Below are 23,096 nucleotides of genomic sequence, written 5' to 3'. Positions count from 1 at the left end.
GTGCCGTTAGAGAGCCGCGCTCTCATTTCATTCTACACAATGCGCGGTTTGGAAAAGAAAAGAGAGCGAGCGCCCGGGGCTAGGGCCGAGGCTGTGGGTGGCCCGGGAGGCTGCCGCTCTCCTGCCGAGCGGCCGAGCCGATGTGGTAGGGCCAGGGGCGGCTGCGTCACGGGGACCCTCGACACGGAACGTCTCCGGGGCGAGCCACGGCCAAGGTCAAGGTCACCGGCCCTGCCGCTCCGTCTCTCGAACACCTGTGCAGCCTCTGCCTGCTGCGTGCACCGGGCTCCCTCCTAGCCGGAGCCCAGGCCGGCGCGGCCACGGAGCGGCCACGGAGCGGCCAGCGCGTTCGCCGCAGCCCCCGAGCCCTAGCCCGAGCCCGAGCCCGAGCCGAGCCCGGCCTCGGGAACAGCCCGGAAGCCCCGCGCGAAGGTCCCCTGCCTCGGAAGTGCCGTCGGAAGCCCGGCCGTGCACCTGTCGGCGCCCCGCAGCTGCGCTAGCTGGGGGTCCCTGGGCAAACGGAAAGCCCACCCAGGCCCGGAGCCTCGCTGTCTGCAGCCTGCACGGGCTTCCTTCTCGGCACGAGTGGGACGACAAGCGCGATGTGATCGTGTCGGCCCGGCGGCTTCTGGGTTTTGTGCGGTACCTGATGCGGGCGGCTGCTTTGGCTGCCTTAAAGCGCTACAGGTGCACGATCGGGAGTCTTCCAGAAGTGGAACCGGCGGCGAGGGCGACGCGACAGATCGCGGCTACAGGCCATTACGGGCCAGGCACTGAGAGATGTTTGGGAAAGAAGTGTACAGTTGAGATGGGGAAAAGGAGAGGGATATTGTAATAGGGCAGGGGAAAGGAGAAAGAAGAGAGAAGGCAGAAGACCAGAAGAAGGGAAGGGGAAGAAAGAAAAAGGTTGGGGAGCGGAAGGAGAAGCGAGGGGAGAGAAGGAGAGGGAAAGTGAAAGATAAAGAGAAGGAGGAGAGGGGACGGGAGAGAGAAGACCAGGAAAGAAAGGAGGGGACAAGAAATGGGGAGACGGGGGAGGAGGGAAAGGGAGAGGAGAGAGGCTTGGCTGAATAAAATACCCCCTCGAAACGAACACCTAAACATCATAACAGAAAGTAAATGGGGTCTTCCTGGAAATATAAACCTCTTGCTCCTAAAAATCTTGCCAGATTGCTTTTGACCATCAGAAATAAAACTCGTTGGTAGCTGGTGCTTTCAGTTGAGGTTTCTGAAATGTGTTCAGTGCTACATCACCAGCTAGTAATTAAAACCTAAGCCCAAACAAAGCCCCAGAATCCAGCCCTACCAGCTAGCTCCGAGCTGATCAGCCCCAGCTACTAGGCTGCTGGACAACATCACTGCAGACTGTCAACCGAGAATCCGAGCTATTTGACCTTAGCTGAGCCCACCCAGTTTTTTCCTTTTTATTCATCTCTTCTTGACTAGTAATGTCACACTGGATTTTGGAGAAGCCAGTTGCAGTCCTGCTTCTGCTACTAACTGTGTGACCTGGGGAGATTTGCTTGCCTTTTATGGGCCTGAGGTTCCTTGTCCGCAAAAAGGGAAGACTGGACTAAATTTCCTATAAGATCCCTCACGTGACTTTTCCATTCTGTTATCCTATCACCATAGCACTAGCATCCCATCCAGGCCAGGCCAATTACACACTAGCTCTAGGCTCTCCTCTTTTCTAAACTAAGCCTAATCCCACGGCTTCTAGTTCTGACCAAGTCACTCCCTGCTTAAAAACCTATTGCTCCCTCAGTAGAAGACAAAATCCTTAATGCGGCATTCAAAACCTCTATAATCAAGTATTACTTACTTCCCTTCACACACTACCCTTTTAGTCTGCTTATGGGGATAATGAAGGATTGGGACCACGTGGCCAATCTTTCTAAGTACTAGTAGCCTGTGATCTGCCCCTGGACATTTTTGCACATTCTCTCCCAATAGTTTCCCCTCATACCTTTCCTTACAAAAAGCAGGCAGAATTAGGAGGTAACCTTTTCTTAGAATTCATTCAACAATGCAACTCAATTCCACAAACATTTATGAAGTGCCTACTATGTGTAATGCACTATGCTGGGCATTGAGGATGCCAACCTGAAACAAGAAAGGATCCTGTCTTTTAAGCAGTTTGGATTCCTGGAATTTCTCCACACATTATTAGTATGTTAAAACTCTACCCATCCTTCCAGGCCTATCTTAAAAACTGACCTCCATGAGGCCTTCCCTAAGCTCTACAATGCCTCTGATACATTTCCATGGTACTTCTGGTTTTTGTTTGTTTGTTTGTTTTTGCTGGACAATTGGGCTTAAGTGACTTGCCCAGGGTCACACAGCTAGTAAGTGTCAAGTGTCTGAGGCCAGATTTGAACTCAGGTCGTCCTGAATCCAGGGCCAGTGCTTTATCCACCGTGCTACCTAGCTGCCCCCTCCACGGCACTTCTATACTGCCCTGAAATTAAAGGTGTTTCTAGACACTAACCTTTATGAGGGCAGGAAATGTCTTAGCTGTCCCCAACAGCACCCAGCTCACCTACAAGTGCTCACATATTACAAGAAGTAATTAAGGACTTACCTTTTCAAAGAATGAAAATCCTTTCTTCAAGGAACTCAAAAATCAGTCTAAACGAGACCCATTCCCCAAATGAAAAAAAACTACAGAATTAGAGAATGTAAGAGTTAGAAGAGATCTCTAAGTACATTTAGTCCAACCAATTTCTCAATAAGATGCAGATCTGCAACATCTCTAGAAAGAGCCTCTTGTTGAAAACCTCCAGTGAGGAGAAACCTCCCAAGACATACCATTCCCCTTTTGTACCATGCCATTGATCATTTATCCTTTTATCCATTCCTTCCTTCCTTTTTCCTTCCTTCCTTCCTTCTTCCTTCCTTCTTTTTTCCTCCTTCCTTCTCTTTTCCTTCCCTCCTTTTTCCTTCCTCCTTTTTTCCTTCCTTCTTTCTTTTTTCCTTTCTTCCTTTTTCCTTCCTTCTTTCTTTTTTATTCCTCCTCCCTTCTTTCCTTTTCCTTCTTTCTTTCCTTCTTTCCTTTTTCCTTCCTTCCCTTTTCCTTCTTTCTTTCCTTCCTTCCATTTTTTCCTTGCTTTTTTCCCTTCCTCCTTTTTTCCTTCCCTCCTTTTTCCTTCCTTATTTCTTTTCTCCTTTCTTCCTTTTTCCTCCTTTATTTTTCCTTCCTCCTTCCATTTCTCCTTCCTTCCCTTTTCTTCCTTCCTTCTTTCCTTCCTTCCCCTTTCCTTGCTTCCTTTTCCCTTCTTCCTTCTTTTCCCCTTCCCTTTCCTTCCTTCCCTTTTCCTTCTTCCTTCTTTTCCCCTTCCTTCCCCTTCCTTCCTTTTCCTTCTTTCCTTCCTTCCCTTTTTACCTCCTTCCTTCTTCCTTGCTTCTTTCCTTCCTTCACTCCCTCCTTCCTTCTTTTTCCTTGCTTTTTTCCCTTCCTTCTTTTTTCCTTCCCTCCTTTTTCCTTGCTTCCTTCCTTTTTCCTTCCTTATTTCTTTTTTCCTTTCTTCCTTCTTCCTTTTTTCCTTCCTTCTTTCTTTTTTCCTTCCTCCTTCCATTCCTCTTTCCTTCTTTCTTTTTTCCTTCCTTCCCTTTTCCTTCTTTCTTTCCTTCCTTCCAATTTTCCTTGCTTCCTTTTCCCTTCTTCCTTCTTTTTTCCTTCCTCCTTCCCTTTTCTTTCCTTCTTTCTTTTTTCTTCCTCATCCCTTCTCTTTTTTCCTTCCTTCTTTTTTCTTTGCTTCCTTTTTCATTTTTCCTTCTTTTTCTTTCCCTTCCTTCCCCTTTCCTTCTTTTTTCCTTCCTTCCCTCCCTCCCTCCTTCCTTTTTTCCCTCCTTCCTTTTTTCTTCCTTCCTTCCTTCCTTCCTTCCTTCCTTCCTTCCTTCCTTCCTTCCTTCCTTCCTTCCTTCCTTCCTTCCTTCCTCCCTCCCTCCCTCCCTTACCCATATTAGCTAAGCATTAAGGCCATGAAACTTTTCTCCAGTAAAGGAAAGATCAGTATTTTACTTAAGGCATACTCATGCTAAAACACATACTGCCTCACCCATCACACTTTTTATGATAGATAAGGTTTGATGGAAAGGTCTAGAGTATCCTTGGGCTACACAGTCCTGAGGGGTCAAAGTTACAGGTGGCATTGAGTAGTATAGACTGTCATTACAATTTTGCCAAAAGCCAAATCTATGTATGACCCAGCCTTGCCCCCTACCATTCTTTGTCACTTGTAAAGCTCTGTTCAATTCCTTCCCAAGAAGAGCTGTGTTGTTTTAACTTCTATCCTGAGTAAATCTGTTCTACTATCAAGCCAATCAAATAGACCTCCTCCTCAAAGAAACACACATAGAAATAGTGAACACTAAAAATACCAGGAAGCTGCTACATATAGCTTTGCTGAGAGTTTACTAAACTTTGCCAGTCTAAATCCTGGTAAAATGTTCTCCCATCCTTTTATAAAGAATGCTATGGGGGCAGCTAGATGGCGCAGTGGATAGAGCACTGGCCCTGGAGTCAGGAGTACCTGAGTTCAAATCCAGCCTCAGACACTTAACACTTACTAGCTGTGTGACCCTGGGCAAGTCACTTAACCCCAATTGCCTCACTAAAAAACAAAACAAACAAAAAAAAAGCATGCTATGGAGTTGATTAGTGACTCAGAATCAAGGGCTGAAGAAGAAAGATAATATTCTACCCATAAAATAATAGCTAATAATAGCTAACATTTATGTAGTGCTTATTATGTACCATACACTGTGCTAAGCACTTTACAAATATTATTTAATTTGATCCTCACAATAACCCTGGGAGGGAGGTGCTATTATTATCCTCATTTTACAGATGAGGAAAACAAAGTTTTGCTTGTCCAGGGTCCCACAGCTAATTGGTGTCTGAGACTGAATTTGAACTCAGGTCTTCCTCACTTCAGGCCCAGCACTCTATCTAGTGTGCCACCTAGCTGCCTTATAGAGCTAGGGAAAGTGAATTGATTAAATCATCCACCAGCCCCCAGTGTGCATGCATGTGTGTGTGTGTGTGTGTGTGTGTGTGTGTGTGTGTGTGTGTGTAAATAAATGTGCCTTGTTTATCAGGTAGGTGATCAAACATCTATAGTCCTTTTGGGAAACAAGCAGGATTATCTTTGGGTCCTAGACTTCAGTTTTTCTTTTAATGAGAAATAGCAAGGGTGAGTGAACAGAAGGATTTCTTAACCCTTTAGTGATCCCATTAACTAAATTTCCTTGGAGATCATCCTACTACAAAATGAGACAAAAGAAGTAGAAAACAGCAGGCCCAAAAAGAGACAACAAGCGAAAACAACTTCACATTGGTTTCTGTAATAGCCTATTTGTAAAAAAAACCCAAATAACTCATAAAAAGGAATTTTGGATGACAGTATTTGGAGGGATTCCTTTTAAGTTTGGTTATCACAGCAAGGTTCATGCCAGAAAAGCTGGATAATGTGATTAGCACCAAGAAATTCTCTGCATAATATTATTGTTTTATATATTTAAACTTTCTTTCTGTCCTTGATAAGTATGAACATAGAGATAACTCTCTTCAACAATCCTCTGATTATGAATATCAGTTGATACAGATCTAAATGGAAGGGGTTCTCCCATATGATTCTGTGTATAATATCGTTTTGATTATATTAGGTCCTAGAATGTTACAGGGCTTCGTCAAAGAAATTCAAGATTATTCAAAAGAGATCAACCTAGCAATCCATATAGGAAAAACAAAATGGATAAAATATGTCTACTATCCAGACTATGCTATGCAACTGGATAGCAATTTCATTGAGTTAGTTCAGCAGTATATATTTGGGATAGGCACTGCAGATGGATAAAACAGACCAGAATTTGTTATGAAGGCTAGAGTAGTCTGAATTGCATTTAGAAACCTGTCCAGTGCTTTTAATGACCCTGCTACTCAGCCAAAACCTCCACTTTTTTCAGCACAAATGTTCTCCTGGTGATAATATATGGTTGTAAATCTTGGAATGCCACAATATGTGAAGATTCACAGCTGTGGATCACCTAAGGGGTCAGAGGAACTCAGAGGAAAATGGAAATATACATGGGAATGTACATAAGCCACAACATAGTTCTATGTTCAAGACAGCAAAACTTAAGGGATATCATGGAAGAAATGGATGATAGTAAATGGAGGGGGACTCGTTGTGTATTAAGAGCAGTGGAGACCAGATGGACATCCAAAGTGTTGTACTGCTGTGCAGGAGACAGTATAGCAGAGTGGAAAGAGAACTGGTTCTGGAATCAGAGGACCTGGGTCCAAAACCTGCCTCTGATGCTTACTATGTGAATGAACATGGGCAAGTTTCTTCCCATCTCTGGACCTCAGTTTCCTCATCTGTAAAATGAGGAAGATGGACTAGATGACCTCTGAGATCCCTTCCAGCTCTAGATCTAGGATCCTATAACACAGAGGAAGCCCTCCAGAACAATGTGGAGAATCTATGGGAGAACAGGGATAAGAAATATACAGGATGAAAAGGCATGGATGGGTTGGGATCTGCATCAGTGAAGGAACTATCCACAATTAGAAGAACACGGAATCATTGAATTATTGAAATTTATATTTAATACATTTATGTATTCTATACTTAGAAATCCCATATATCTTTTGGGGGGTAACAACTTATCTGTGAAATGGGGGCTAGGAGGAACAAGAGGATCTAATACCCTCCAATTCTAATATCCAATCAGATAAAATATAAAAATGTGTTTATATAAATGTAATAAATATATATACAATACAGAAATTTTATTGTAGTTAGTATTGTTAGATGATCTCTGATAAGCGATTGGACATGGCTTAGATTTGAGTTTGTAGGTGCAAAATGCTGGAAGCAAAGTTGACCTGGATTAGGTTAGAGGCGTTTAGGACAAGAATAGTGTCAGAGTATCCCTCTCCTTGTTACCTCTATGAACTCTCTACTCTTTCCCTAGGATATAAGGGGTTAATGGGGAGAAAGTCTTTGGCAGACCATTGAACTTGGAAGACAGAAGACTTGGGTTCAGATCTTACTATTTACCACTTACTATGTGACATTGAGAAAGTCACCTCACTTCCCTAAGCCTCTTATGTAAAAGGAGTGGTATGGATGGGGTAACTATTATGGTTCTTTCCAGCTCAAAACTCTGTGATCCCTAATTCATACCCCAACCTTAGCTAGGGAAAAGGGGAGATGAACACCAGGCTTGGAAAGGAAGCTAGGTACTGAGTCCAAATTAAGGATAGGCCTCTTTGAAGAGGAAAGAAGTAACCACAGGAAGAGATTAATTGAGGCTTATTTTATGTGATGTTGACCTAAGTCATTACTCCCCTCTCAACAGGGCAGCTAGGTGGCAATGGAGAGAGTGCTTGACCTGGAACCAGGAATATATGAGTTCAAATCCAGCCTAAGACATAGCTGTGTGACCCTGAGTAAGTTACTTAACTTGTTTGTATCCATTTCCTCATGTATCAAATAAAGGTGATAATAGCACTACCTACCTCAGAGTCATGTGAGGGTCAAATGAGAGCATACTTGCAAAGTGCTTAGCACAGTGCCTGGTACACTATATGAATGTTAGCTATTACTATTATTCTTATCTCCACCTTAACTTCCTCCTTTCCCCTTTTTCTGTTGCTGTTCCTATGCCTGATTTTTCACCTGGTCCTAAGGAGAGGTCATTTCTTGAGTCCTTCCCCCATCCCTACATCTCTATGCCTATCTACCTTGCTTAAAATGGGGGCAATGATGTCATCAAGCTGGATGGCCTGACACCATTTCCCTGATGGAAGGCTATACCCACCCTGCTCATACTTGACCTAGCCTTGACTTGACAACCTATTGATTTTTCTCTCCTCTCAGAAGACAGGTAAGATCTTCATTTCTCCAAGTCTTTGCCATGGTGCATTGATTCTGCATAAATTGAAGTGAAATCCTTCTTTGAGTTATCATTTTCCCTGGGTAGGCTACAATGGGAGCTTTGAATGTGGCTGTTTTGACTGTATCTTTGTGACCTTCAATTCAATTAAGTTCTGCACACGTTAATTAAGCACCTACCCTGTGCCTGAACTGTGCTAGGTGCTGAGCAAACCAAGACATAAATGAAGCAAGCAGTCCCTGATCTCCAGAGAGTCATGAATCTAGAACTAGAAGAGTTTTTAGAGGTTTCTGAATTCAGCCCAAAGTAATGAAATGACTTTCCCAAAGGCACACAGGGAGGAAGTGACAGAGGTGATGTTCCCAATGAGCTTCTCAGAACCCAAAGGTTCTCACAATACCCCACTTCCTCTCTAAGCTTACAACCTGCTGCCCCTTGCTATATAACTCCAGCATCACAAAAGCACAGTGCCCCTATCTGTAAATGAGCGGTTCCTTCTTCTTGTCATCAGGTTGGCCCAATCCTATGAAATAATACCCTAGGGGCATTTCATACTACTTGACTTTTAAAAAAGATCATTCCATTTCATACTACTTGACTTTTAAAAAAGATCTCTAGGGGGCGGCTAAGTGGCGCAGTGGATAAAGCACCGGCACTGAATTCAGGAGTACCTGAGTTCAAATCCGGTCTCAGATACTTGACACTTACTAGCTGTGTGACCCTGGGCAAGTCACTTTACCCCCATTGCCCCGCAAACAAAAAAAATAATAATACCCTAGATGGTAAACCACTTTAGATTTGACAGAACAGGTCCATATTCATCATCAACCTTGATCCAGGAGCATTTAAAGGAGAAAAAATGCCATTTCTTTTCTGTGAAACACAAAAGAGTCAGCCTGGCATGCACCATTTTCTCCATCTTCCCATGAAGGCAAAGGTTGAGTTTCTTTTCCATTAGGAAAGGCAAGCTAGTCATAGAAGCTCCTCTGCCATGGACAAGGTCTTAATGAGTCTCATTAGGGAAGAGGGACAAACACTTAGGGCTGGGCAGATTGCTCACCACAGTCTGGTTTCTGTACTGATCACCAAGTCTAAGATTTTTCCAACAATTTCCTATTCCCCATTATCAGTATCTGGCCAGGAAAGTCTGGCCTTCTTAGTCAGCTGCATCAGAAGTGCTACTAGGAGCAGAGATGCCACTGAGAAGGGTAAGATGGGGAATGTGATCAGGGATAGCCCTGTGGGAATAATAGCTCAGTTCACCTCCTGTTTCCTCATGACTGGCTGATTGGGAAAGGGTTCTAAGAAGCATCCAGTAACTGAGTCTGTACAATGGTCACAGCTGGCATGAGCTATGGGAATCAGAAACCCAGGTCTCAATCAATTCAACTGCTATTTTTGAACTGAACAGTAAATGCTTCATTTTGTTTCTCCAATTGTCCAAAAAGGGCAAAGTGGCAAGAATTTTTTTTTGGCCTATGCCTGATGGTACAAATGCCTTGTCTTAATGGTGGGTGGGTGTGCAAATAGGCACCCAAGGCTTAAAGGTTTTTGTTACCTCTGAGCTTCCTTCTGCTTCCAAATGCAGCCAGTATTTTTGGCCTCTTCTATGACTTTTAGACAAGTCTGAAATTCTCTTGACTGTAGCAGACAGCCAAAGGATGGGGTTTGGAGAGAACAAAGCTGAGAGATTAGAAACTCAACACCCAGAAAACCTTGTCATATCCTGGGGTTTCTCACTGGGCCCACAATTTAAATAACTGTTTTAAAAGATTACACAAAATGGGGGGGGGGGGTTCACCAGGACATGTTCCCACAAAGCAGGTAGTTGATTTTCAATGAAAAGCAAAAAGATTGAAAGGGATTCGCCAGAAGCTTGTGTGATGGGACTGCTAATGAGCCCCTGGCGTCACTGACAGCCCTGCTCCCTCTCCCTCCCTCCTTCCCCTCTTTTATGAGCCAGCTGGAAATCAGGGAATTACATGCTAAGGAAAACCCTTCATCTAAACATAGAATTATTCTGAACAAGGATCAATGCAGCCCAGCTAATCAGCTTACCAACTGAATTAATTTTTTTTGTATTTCCAAGGCTGTATCTCCTGTTGAGATCCAAGAACTTTTGTAATAATAATAATAATAAAAATAATAAAAATTTGGTTGCATTGGTGAAAGGAGTGTTTATCTATGAACAGTCATTTCTGAAAGCACCTTCCCTACCAGCTGCTCTGCAGATAATCATTGCGATCAATCAGTACCAACTCAGAATAACCTACTTCACATGAAGTTATTATCAGAAGGTACACGGTCGAAGCAAAGGCCATTTTCTTTTTCAAAATCAGGCTTGGTGACCATGCTGTGCCCAGGAAATGTGTTGGTGCCATCAATTTTATGAAAAATATGTTTTCATCAACCAAGGTTGGATTTTTTTTTATGAAATGCACTTGAAGACAAAAAAACTGCATCACGCATCTGCTATAGACAACCAAGAAATTTGCTGACATCATTTCAGGAGCCATGGAATCATTTCTGCGGCTTAATTCCATTTCCAAATTCAATTCAATTCAGGTTAACAAGCGCTTATTAAGTGCCTCTTCTGTACCACACACTGTGCTATCTGTGAGGAATACAAACACCAAAAATGAGAGAGTTCCTGCCTTTAAGGTGTTGACATTCTTCTGGGGGGAGGACCACACATATATGAAGTCAATAGGAGATCTATACAAAATGAATACTGAGGTGGAGGAATGGAGCCAAAGAACATTCTACTAGAAAACAGGAAGCAGCTCTTCCACTGGCTAGCTTTGTGACCTTGTGTAAGTTACTTCCTCTTTGTAGGCCTTGGATTTGTCCTCTCTAAAAATGAGAGGTTTGGACAAAATGACCCCTAAGATCCCTTAAGGCTCTGATGTCCTAAGTGTTTTTAAAGGTTAAGTACAAATAAGGCCAGGGAAGAGGCCATCTATACAAATAAAATGTCTGTCTCTAGTTAAAAGGTTTAGTTAAAATTGGATTCACCTTGTAAGAAAACTGGATATTTTTCAGAAGAGTACACTTATTACTAAATGGTAGGCTGCAGTAAACATGTTGTCCCTCAGGTACCTAATATGGAGGCCTTAGTGCCATGTTTTGTTCCTGACCCCTGCTCTTTCTCTAAGAAATCTGGAGAGGCTCTCAAAGCCTGGAGCTGTTCTGATGCTCAGCTATGGTCAGTAACTAGGGATCTGTGAAGCACTGAAATGGCCCTGCTATCTGGGAGTCACTCTCAACCTCCAAGCTGTTTTGAATTTTCATCCCAAGGAGATTCCTGGCATGCCTAAACATTCGGCACAATGTGGTAATTCAGGCCAAACAAGTCCAAACTAAAGCCACTTTATGATCTTTGGGGTCAAAGGTGTTTCATCCATCAGACAAGTATGTATTGAGTACCTGTGGTATATCCAATTCTGTACTAGGTAATATGTTTGAGGAGAGAGATAAAGGGATCTTCCTCTGGACAAGAAACTTTGAATCTAGTTATAGAGATAAAATTAACACAGATAAAATAATTAGAGAAGCTTAGAGCTAAAGGATACTATAAAGATCACTGAGTACAACTCATCTTACAGAAGAGGAAACTAAGGTCCAGAGAGAGGAAATGACTTACCTAAGGTCACAAAGTAGGTGCCTTGACTCTTTCCTATTATGCCATGATGCCTATAAACAAGTATCAGAGGGTATGAAAGAGATATAAGTTTTTCAGTATTCAGAGACTGGACTGCCCTCTGGATAAATAGAAGGTGGTATTTACCATCGCTGTTAAAAAAAAATGACGATGTTGAGTGTCATTTCACTTCTCTGTGCCTAGGTTTCTACCTCCCTACAAAGAGACAATTGGACTAAATTTCTAAGCTCTTAACATTCCCCAACTCTAATGTAAAATGAATGAAGACTTTCTAAAATCATATTAGATATCTGAAAGCTAGCATTTTGCCTTAAAAATATGGCCTCCTTGTATCTTACTCTTTTATTAGAATTTAATTCAATAAAAGAAAGGGCCTAAGGCTTCTACTGCCAGAATCCATGTTAGTTGGTTCTGGGAATATCCATGAATACTTTTAGGGATCAGTAATCTACTGTGAAAGTCTGACCCATTCTATCAAACCTCTTAGCCAGTGATGGGATAGCATTCTTGTATGTTCCCATGAAGATGGGTTTTAAAATATAGTCAAGTGAATCTGACAATCAGAGAAGGTAACTGGTCGGTTTTGTAGTGCTCTCCATTCTACAGTAGCCTTCTCTCATATCTGCTGAGGTATTTGATAGAAATCACTGATGTGGAGACAATTTGATTACTATTCATTTTGTTGGTATAAGTGCAATGATATCTCAAAAAGAAACAGGAAAACTAACCTCTCATGAAATGTAGAGGGAGAGGGAAGCAGGAAGGTTGCTTTAGGCATCATAGGGCTCATGTTCCAGTATGGCTCCCAAGTAACTACTAGAGTGGGAGGCTTTGGATTCTCCACTATAATTACTTGTTGAAATTACTTACTAATTTCCTCACAACTAGTGTTGGCTCTAAAACAAAATTGTGTTAGGCCAAACTGAGTTTTTGTGTTCTCCCATCAATCCTTTCCATACTCTTTCCTTTCCCTTTCCCCCTGTACCCCCAAGTACCCATCCTGAAACCTGTTCCAGGAAGGCCTTGATCTGTGGCATTAATATTAATAATGGTTGGGGAGGTTAGGTGGCGTAGTGGATAAAGCACCAGCCCTGGAGTCAGGAGTACCTGAGTTCAAATCCGGTCTCAGACACTTAACACTTACTAGCTGTGTGACCCTGGGCAAGTCACTAAAAAAAAAATATATATATATATATATATATATATAAATAATGGTTTATGGTTGTTCATAAATTAATTTGTATTTGAATAGAGAATTCTGGAAGACCAAAGTTTTTAACACCCAAAGGAATGAATTTCTCATGGTGGAATTTTACACCAGTAGAGGGAGATGTTCGGGGACAAACAATCCTCAGATTACTTTGTGTACCTATAAGGCTACCTCTTTGAATAGGAGATAATTGAAGACCCAAGAGTTTTTAAGACCCAAAGGAATCAATTTCTAATTGTGGGATTTTAGGCCAGTGGAGGGAGATATTCTGGGACAAACAGCCCGCAAATCATCTTGCCTAGCAATAAGGCTGCCTTTGGATACACAATTACCTATTGGATAGAAACTAACATTTTAATCTGCCGTTTTGGTGATATTACTCATACCAGCCAAATATTGTCCAACAACCTTTTTTGACATCTGAATTCCAAAATGGAGGCCCAAATATACAGAAACATCTTGGTATTTCAATATTTGTGTTGCCAGGTGGACAACAGCAAAGCCAAGTAGGGTATTATGCAAAATTGTCTAATGAACTTTAGTTCTGGGACCATCTAGATCAACAGCAAGATGGTTCAGGATGCTTTTTAATATAACACAAACCGATATTAAAGATTCTCTCTTTCTGGGATTATAAAGGACTCTTAAGATATGCTTCTGTGATTATGAGCTGCCCAACAGTAAATAAGAGAACTTTATAATAAAAGAAAGAAGTTATTATAATACCAGAGAGAACTTTATAATACCAGTGAGACTTGAGGGTCTGTTATTAATATCATACAGCAGTGAAACACTGACAGAGGTATCTCATTTGGAAGTCATTTTTAAAGAGGTAAAATAATCCTGTTAATCTTTAACCTTCAGTGATACACTGCAAGGAAATTCCCACATCCCCAGTTAAGCCTAAGCCTTTCCTCTCCAGATTTATTGTCAAAATGCTCCCTTTCTTCTGGTTAACTATTAAAAGATTTAATAAACAACTCCATAAATTCCTGGGTCTTGTATACTCAGGACTTTTCCAGTCTTCTCTCTGTCATTCCAATTCTTCCCACCATCCTTCCATTTTCTTTTTAGCTTGTGTCTATGAGACACTGAGGACAGCTATACTTTCATTAACAGAAAACCACTAAACTCCACCAAAATATATCCATTGATCCAATTACTTTGATCTATCACAAAAGTGACCATCATTGCCATATGAGAGTGTTATTGTACCATAATCCAAATTAGTCATGATTCTGAATATCTTAATTGAATGGACAACTGGAATCACTTAGGGCCTACTGATATGGCCGAACAGCTGGCCTGACTTCCATTGCTCACAATGGGAATGGAAAAAAATTTCCATCTCTGAGAGGTAAAATGAAGGGGCAAGGAGAAAAGAGGCAGAAACTAGGAAATGGCAAGCACTGGATAGAAAAAATGGTACATCTGTATGGATAGATACAGTACATGGTCAGTCATGCCTGTCAGTTAAGCAACTGGTCATTAAAATGGACAAACAAAAAATTAAATGACAAAGAGCCAGCTCTGTGGCCAAATATGAATACAACCATAGCTCCCCCCCTACCCCCCGCCCGGCCACCCCCTTTGCTTGTGAGTCAGAACAGGAGCTGAGGAGGGTAGAGCTAATCAGGAGCTCAGTGAAAGCATCTGACATGGCCTCTGCCCCAAAACAAGAAGGTTTTTTTCCTCTGATGAGATTAATGACAAATTGGTGGCCCATGGTAACTGGATTTTAGTTGTGATATAAGTAACAAAACTCAAAAAGATACTTCTTTTCCTTTCTTTTCTTTTCTTTTCTTTTTTTGCGGGGCAATGAGGGTTAAGTGACTTGCCCAGGGTCACACAGCTAGTAAGTGTCAAGTGTCTGAGGCCGGATTGGAACTCAGGTACTCCTGAATCCAGGGCCGGTGCTTTACCACTGCGCCATCTAGCTGCCCCAAGATACTTCTTTTCAAGAAGAGAGACCCTCTCTGTGGGTGGTGGTGGTTTTTTTTAAGAACTCCACAAATTAAACCTGCTTACTGGGTCCACTGTTTATTGAATCCCTTCACCAAGAAAACCTGCTTATTTATAAGACCAGACCATTTATGTTTATTGGATTTTTAAAAATTGAGTCCTTTGGGGAGATAGGTATTGTCAGAGGCCACAAGTACAGAAGTAAAACATCAACTAAAAATAAAACAATTAGTAAACATAGCAGCAATATATATATGTGTGTGTGTGTGTGTGTGTGTGTGTGTATACATATATATGTATACACACACACAGAGGTCAGCTCTCAGTTGTATTGCATTTGCCATAGCAAATCTGTAATTGTGGGATGGCTTTCCCCCACTTGTCTCTTTCTTACTCTATCCTCCGCCTCTCCTTCCCCCTCTTTGCCCCTTCCACATACCTAAGATATTCTTGCTACCCTAAGTGTGTACTTAAATAATATTTTAATACTTTTAGTCCAAACAAAACATTATCTGTAAGATCAATTTACTATCAAAATAAATGTGGCTTTTCAAGATCTTTGGATTATTTAATATTCTGGACTAGTTATGTATGCCTATGTGTACCTTCCTACCCCAATATCACAAATAATTGAGAGTTGGATGCATTTTAAGTCAACCTTAAAATGTGACTCAACTGGAAAATCTTTGGTTTGCTTTAAAAAGGGAGAGGGGGATCATCTAATAATGTCCCACTGTAACGATTGGAATGACGCCACCTGCTGGAGACTTACTGTAAGAAAGCTCTGCCATGAGGAGAAGGCGCCTGAGGGCAAGACATGTGGCTTTTCTTTGGCGTCAGGAAGTGACATTTGCTTGTGGGAGGAAGACTGGGCAAGGCTGGACTCTCATGGAGAGCAGAGCAGAACTGTACCTCCCCAAGATATATAGCTGAATCTAGGCCTCTTTCTCTCTCTCTTCACCAAATTCTTATTCTCCTTAATGAATGCTTAAAAGTCTAAACTCTTGCTAAAGCTTATAATTTATTGGCGACCACTCATTAGATATTTTAGACAGGCTAAGCTATCATTTTAGCCCCTTATACCACCCAGTACCTATTCTCTTCATTCTTCTTGCCCTTCTTCCTTGTACTTATCCCATATATTCCAGGGTCAACTGCTGACCCTCACACTTTTTTGCCTTCTTTTTTTCTCTTGCAGGTTGCAATTTAGAGCCAATTTTTAGTGGTAGATGTAGAAGCCCTCTGTCCCACCTTTGGTATCTACATATAGATAAGAAGGGGTGGGGATGGGGGAGAACAGTTCAAATCTACCTGCTATTTTTCACCTAAAAGACACTTCCATTCCATTTGCAACCTGAGAGAATGGTAAATATATTTGAAGTGGAATTAAACAGAGATAAATAAAATATTTAAATAATTAGGATAGACACTACTGCTTAGTTGCTTCAGTCATATCTGACTCCTCATGACTCCATTTGGAGTTTTCTTGGCAAAGATGCTGGAGTGGTTTGCTATTTCCTTCTCCAGCTCATTTTCCAGATGAGGAAACTGAGGCAAACAGGGTTAAAAATGACTTGGCCAGGGTCACACAGCTAATGAGTGTCTGAGGCCACATTTGAATTCAAGTCTTCCTGACTCCATGCCCAGTGCTCTATCCACTGCAGTGACACCTAGCTGCTCCAGACACTACTAGCATCCCCCTATTTTAGTTCTCTCAAGGGCAAGGACTCTGTCCTGCTTAGTCTTTGTTTATCACATGGAGTTTTGAACATAGTAAGCAATAGATATTTGTGGAAGGTAAAATATTTATTGGTTGTAACAGAGATCTGATCTTCTTTGTATTTTTGTAAGTGTTCCTAGATGCTTATCAGTCTTCTTCATCCCCATCCCCTTATTGGGTGATAACCCTGGATTCCTGGCAAAATCTAATTAGTATCTGCTATTATCACTGAATATAATAATGGCTCCCATTTTTATTGCACTTTACAGTTTACATGGTGCTTCCCTCACAGCCATCCTGTGAGGTAGGGGATGCAAGGATTATCAACCCCATTTTATTTATGAAAAATCAGACTGAAAGATTGTGACTTGCCAAGTTCACACAGGTAGCAAGGGGAGTAGGCAAGATTTGAACTCAGATCTTCTGATACTTTAAAGGAAGGACATTAGACTGAATCAAGGTCCTCAAACCTTCAGCTTTTCTTGGTATATCTTGGTACATGTATAAATTACCATTCTATCTAAGGAATACTAATTTTTAAAAAGGGGGAGTAAGAAATATTGCTGTATCCTTTGGTGCAATCGGTATGACTAGATCCTGTCTTTATATTCTAGCAGTCTTGCAATTAGCATTGGTGCTAAAATACAGGGATTATCAGACTTAGAGCTGGAAGAACCCGTGGAAATCATCTAGTATACTCTTTTCCATTTTACATAGGAAGATAGTGGGGCCCAAAGAGGAGAAAGTTACTCACACAAGGTCACATATGTTGTAAATAGCAGACCAGCTTTTGCATCTAGATTCTTTGACTACAAATCAAAGGCTCTTTCTCCTTTCCCAACATGCTTCCCTACACATGCTGTGGTAAAAGGACAATTGAAATCCAGAGGAAAAGGCAAAGCATCATGTTTCCACCTCCTCCTCCACTACCAAATCTTTGCCCATAAGGATTAGCAAATAGCTAAATAGAATGAGTCAAATTTGATCAGCCATCCTTGGGTACTGCATAAGACAAGCTAGCAGGAGGGATAAGAGAAGCAAGAGGTTTGGGAAAATCCCACATTCAAATTCACAATTTCCAAAGCACTTTCACATTTCTGATTTCATCGGACCCTCACAATCCTATTAGGCAGTCAGGGCAAGGATCATAATTACTATTTGACAGATGAGGAAACTGATCTTTGAAGGAAAAGTGATGTGACTTGCTCAAGGCCACACAGGTAGTCAATAACAGGACTTGGAGCCACCATGTCTCCCAATTGAGTCCAGTATTCTTTCCATTCCATTGTCAGTCTCTTATAGCAAATGGCTGAGATTAAGGGGCAAACGGTTGGGATGTTGCTTATTAACTGCATTTCTTTTAAAACAGGCAAATGAAATCAGCATGGAAACATTTTATTGACCACACATAATATATGCCACTGGGAAAGAAATGCACCTTTTTAACTGTAGCTTTTACTTAATTAATTCACTCTTTGGAATAACACAATAACAGGGCTTTAATTTTCTTTCCTGGCATATGCTGGACACACAGTAAGTGTTAAATAAATCCCTAGCAACAACCTGATGATCAGCATTAGGAATCCAAATTTCTGGATCTTGAGAGATCTTTCTAAGCTCTAGGTCTAGCTCTCCCTGGGCAAGGGGCAGGGGGTGAGGAAGGAGGGAAGGCTCTTCTGCTAGACTCCCTATTTCAATGCCAACTGTATTATACAAGGACATACGTAGCTGAGACAGTCTGGTCAAATGCTCTGAAACCTCTTAATTAATCTCCATACTCTTGTTCTCACACCATCCTTTTGAAGGAAGAGGGAGAGGAGGAAAAAAGCAAAACAAACCAAAGCAAAATGCCACATGGTTGCCTGTACCAGGGTGACCTGGTTGTAACAAGCAGGTTTCTGACTGAGTGCCAAGGTTCAATGGCCTTAAACCTAAGGGAGGACCCAATTTTGGAAGCAGACAGCAGAACATTTCATGGTCTATATCTAGGTCACTCGAGGAAATGCTGACTTTTCACGGCATAGCCACAGCTCTGAAATAAATCCATTTAAACAAGGAGGAACAGCCAGGCTGGGTCACACTATAATGGACTGGACTGCCTCATCAGGCTTGGGAATCTCTTACAAGGTAAACCTTTCCCAGTGGGTTATCCCACAGTGATTCCTACTGAGACAGTAGGTACCACTGGAATAGGGCACTTCATCCTGATTAGTAATGAAACAACCATCTGCCAAGCAAAATCAGGCAGTAAAGTGGCGCTAATCAGGAAGATGACAGCAAAGTTAGTTCTGAACTAATTGTCCTTCTGTTAAGTGAGGAGCAAAGGCATACTGGTGCTACTGGGGCTTTGAGGTGCGGCTCCCAGAGCTGCAGATGCACTATTTCAAAATACAGATTATTGCCACGTAGGAAGCAGAGGGTGTAGTCGGGGTGGTTGGAATACTGAGCCACCCAAGGCAATCAGAATGCTCACAAAAATCACATATCCATTTTAGGATAGGTACAACATGGATAGTTGATTTCTGCTTGAACCCACATTTACAAACTTGTTAGGCAGTGCTGGGAGGCTGCCTGAGAGAGACTTTTATGTAATAGGTGATATGCAGCTGATATGTTGAAACCCTGAAGAAAGTAAGGTTTCCTCAGACGATACATGCAGTTCCTATGTCTCCTAGAAGATGGGGGGGGGGTGAGACCAAAGAACATAATAGTAAAATTCTTTTTATTTTGTCTTATTTTTAATAGTCAAATTCTTTATGGAAAAAAACACAGCCTGGTTGTCCTATTGAAATGGACAAATCAAGTGAGAGAGAGCAAGTTGGGCAAAACCCCCAATCTAGACAAATCTGTTACCTAGGATTTCATTTCTTTCATTACTGAGGATTTTCATGGCAGTGGCTCTAGAGGTGTCAGTATATGTTGGGCAATATAGCAACAAGTATGATTGAATTCACAGTCATATATCACATTATTACTCTTGCTTGTGACTCACCATTTACATTCATCTGCAATAATCCTCCCTTTTTCCTTCCTCCCCTCCCCACCCTTTGGGTAGGAGAATACAACAAATGCTGGCAAACTGGGGGGGGGGCTTCTATTCTGGTGGTGCAGGATGGGTTTCACTTCTAATGCTGCAAATGCAGGTACCTAATATTCAGGAAGTGCTGAGAATAGCCATCCCTGCCACTACAGTGATTCGACAGCTAAACAGGCTAGGGAAAGCAGCTCTCCCCCTCCACCTTGTTCATGTCCCCAGAAGCCAGGATTAGAGATAGAAGGGTACAATCTGGAGGAGGGGTCGCCATGACCCACACCTTGCAGTCAGATTTCAGGGCAATGAAGCACACCTTAGATCAGGATGACTGGCTCTCATGGCTTTCCTGAAGACTGGAAAGTCACAGTCCTGCAGAGGCTTCAAACTGCCTCGGAGGGCAGGTGGCTTTTGACACATCACAGGCTAACACGCATGGAAAAATGTCCACTTGGGGCCTTCTCCTCCAAACAGATTCTCCTAGCCCGCTCTTCTCCCTCCCCGCCCCTCCAGCTTCCTAGGGCAGAAAATAGACGGGCTATAGGGTGCGCTTCAATGGAAACAATTTTTAAACAAGCCAAGAAAGTCGATTCCATTCAAGGTCCTAATTTCCCCATTTGAAAGCGCTGCCTTGTGATTGTGTCGGAGTAGAACATCGACTTTCACCCGTTTCTACCCGTTTGGTAGGTAGGGCGAAGCCAGCCAGCCAGCCAAAGGGAACATTTTCTCTTTTCCTGCCTGCGTGTTGGAAACTACAAGGTATAGCTAAGTCACTGTTCCCCTTAAGTTGTCTTAAGGAGTTTCCCCAGTGGAGATGCTCTCCGAGCCCAGACTGACTGCCCCTTGGCTCTGTATATCGCTCCCCTTATATGGTAAAGACTGCACTGTCCACGGTACTAAAGATCGCTACTGAAATGTACTCGTTTTGCAAAGGGAGCCACGCAAACCCAGGGGCGAGGGAGGAAGAGGGACAGAGAGACACGCAGAGAGACACAGAGAGAGGGAGACAGAGACACACAGAGAGAAAGGCCGGGGAATTGAGCATTCCCGTGGCATTTCCTATGAGTCAAATGCCCCGATTGCGGGCAGCGGGTCCCTGAGCATTCTCAGGATGCTGCCCTAAAACTCGGCACAAGTCCTGCAGACGTGCACGACCACTGCATCGCATCACTTGATGGAAGGGGCTCGTCAAGAGGGACCAGAAGCCAAGTCGATGGGGGCTAGCCAGGAATGTTCGTGCAGCATACAGGGAAGTGTTCAGACAGGCTCACTGGAGAGGCATGCCTGCGTCTGGCCCCCAAAGCGTTCCATGCCCCCTCAGCCCCTTTCCCAAGGGCTCCCAGCACCATGCTTTCTGCCCCAGCCAGCCCCGAGAAGCCTCGGTTCAATCACTCAGGTTGGGGAGGAATCACCAGCTGAAACAGCATATGGGCTTGGTGTCAGTTCCAACTGAACTAACTAGTGCCCGAAAACCAGTCACCCACCCGGCGGGAGCCCAACAACACATTGCACACAGGCAGCAAAACACACAGAAAGACAAAATGTGGAGAAAACGGTCGTACCTTTCAGCCAGTCCACCACTTGCTTAGGCAGCCACTTGCTAATAGGCTCCATGACCAGAGCCATGGTGAAATGACTTTCTCACTCCTGCCAAGATGAGAGAATGAGGAGAGAGCGTCTTCCTCAGAGCATGGTTTGGAGGTGAGGGCTGGATCTGCCAATGCAGCCCAAAGAGGAGACGGTGCCGTGTCCCTCTAGGTTCCTCCGGCACTGATTCAGTAATGTAGAAAATTACACACTGATCAGCTCTAGCCCCTCCCCCCACTGTACGCAGCCTGCAACAGACTGGAGCGCACTGAATCAGGAAATGGTGCAGTATGTATACCCTTACTACAAGAGTCTGTCCAACCCCCTTGCCACTGACACCCCAGACAGATCACATTGGAGAACCCCTCCCAGAGGGGAGACCAGGCTCAGAACTGTCTGTCTGTCTGCCTGCCTGTCTGTCTGTCTGTCTGTCTGTTTGCAGTTCCTCCTTCCAATCAGCTCTGGGTATTGGGGAAAACAGCACAACTCTAACTTGGTGACTGCTTGTCTGGGCTTCGCAGCAGATCTGCTGACTGTCACTCAAATGAAAGGGAAGATAGAAATCTCATCATTCAGTTGGCATCACCCATAACGCTGGGCACTTCAATTTGGATAATGCAGAATGCTGCCGGAAGCTGGGAGTCAATGACCCTAATTTGAATCTCCAAATGAATATGAGATTTAACATTCAACACTTGTGATAAATAAAGAGCTAAAATCCGGTGTTAGAAGTGCAGCCCACTCTACCAGTGCCCCTCTCCTTTCTAAACTCTTCTTACTTCTCCCACCTGAACCCGTAGGCTGGAATTCCTCCAAGTCAATCAATTCTACTGTTGAATATATAGACAGATTCCAAAGTGAGAGCTATATGCCTAATGAACTTTTGTTCATTCTCACATAATTAGCCACAGGTGCCACAAGGGCCCAGAGCACTGTGGCCTGAGTAAAAGATATTATGCTGTTATTTGTGAGACGGAGGGTGTGAGGGGAGAGGAGGACAGAAAGGTTTGGACAAAGATCCAGAGCCCACTTTTTAAAGAAGGATCACATACTGACAGGATGAGGTCCCATTTTCCAATCTACAAAGCACCAGGGCTGTTTCTGAAGGAAGGAAATACTGCTTCGAGGACCAGTGAAGTATCCACTGCACTTTGGCAGAGTGATCTCAGTTCTTATTCCTTGGCTAAAGCAGATCTGTGGCCAACCTAGTGCTTTGGAACTTCACTACCAAAAAGGTATTAATGGAAGGCCTTTGCCAGACATTCAGAGCCAATTTCAGTGTCTGCAGTGGCAAAGTTAGAGCAAAATCACTCGAGCGGACTAATTTGCTATATAACTACCGCAAACCTTAGCTCTTTAAAATGTATTCATGGTTTCAAGTAGCTGAGTTTTCTGGATAGCTAAGGCTTTACCCACACTATAAATGTATGAGTGTGTATCTGTGTGTGTGTATAGTCCTCTACTTTCATGACACTTCTCTGTCCTAGTTCTCTCCCAACTTGTTTTTGTCACTCCTTCTCAGTCTCCTCCTTTGCTGGAGCATCATCCCTTTCCCCATCACAAAGATATATATGGACATACACATATACATATACATATACAAACACACACATACATACATACACACACACACGTATGTGTATCCACAAAACTTTGGCCTGGCCCATCTTCTCTCTCTTGATTTTAGCAGTTCTCACTTTTTAATGATTATCTACAAAAACCCCACATATCCAACCTTGATATTTTTCCTGGATTCCAACATCCATTACCAACTAACCTGCTGGATTTCTCCACCTGGATACTTCATAGGAATCTCAAACTCAACAGGTACAAAATGAGCTCGTCTTCCTCCCTAAAGCCATACCTCCACCAAACTTCCATATCTCTATTGATGGCACTGCCATCATTCTGGTCTCTAGTTTGTGGCCTCAGTCCCATAGCCAATCAATTTCCAAGTCTTGTCTATTTTATTTCCACAATATCTCTCATCACTTTCCTTCTTTCTGCAATTTGACTATCA

At 42.8% G+C, this 23,096-nt stretch overlaps 1 protein-coding gene across 1 annotated transcript in view; it reads right to left on the bottom strand.

The window, feature by feature from the left end:
* The window catches only part of LOC122733284 (connector enhancer of kinase suppressor of ras 2-like), a 565,211-nt gene extending 543,975 nt beyond the window's left edge, over nt 1-21,236 (bottom strand). Inside the window, exon 1 of the mRNA XM_043973567.1 lies at nt 21,052-21,236. Coding sequence (XP_043829502.1) covers nt 21,052-21,115 — 64 coding nt within the window. The 5' untranslated portion in view covers nt 21,116-21,236. The remainder of the gene's footprint in view (nt 1-21,051) is intronic.
* Between the last annotated feature and the right edge of the window lie 1,860 nt (nt 21,237-23,096).

Source organism: Dromiciops gliroides, chromosome X, assembly GCF_019393635.1.
Source record: "Dromiciops gliroides isolate mDroGli1 chromosome X, mDroGli1.pri, whole genome shotgun sequence".
NCBI lineage: Eukaryota > Metazoa > Chordata > Mammalia > Microbiotheria > Microbiotheriidae > Dromiciops > Dromiciops gliroides.
This window is presented reverse-complemented; position numbering and strand designations above follow the sequence as displayed.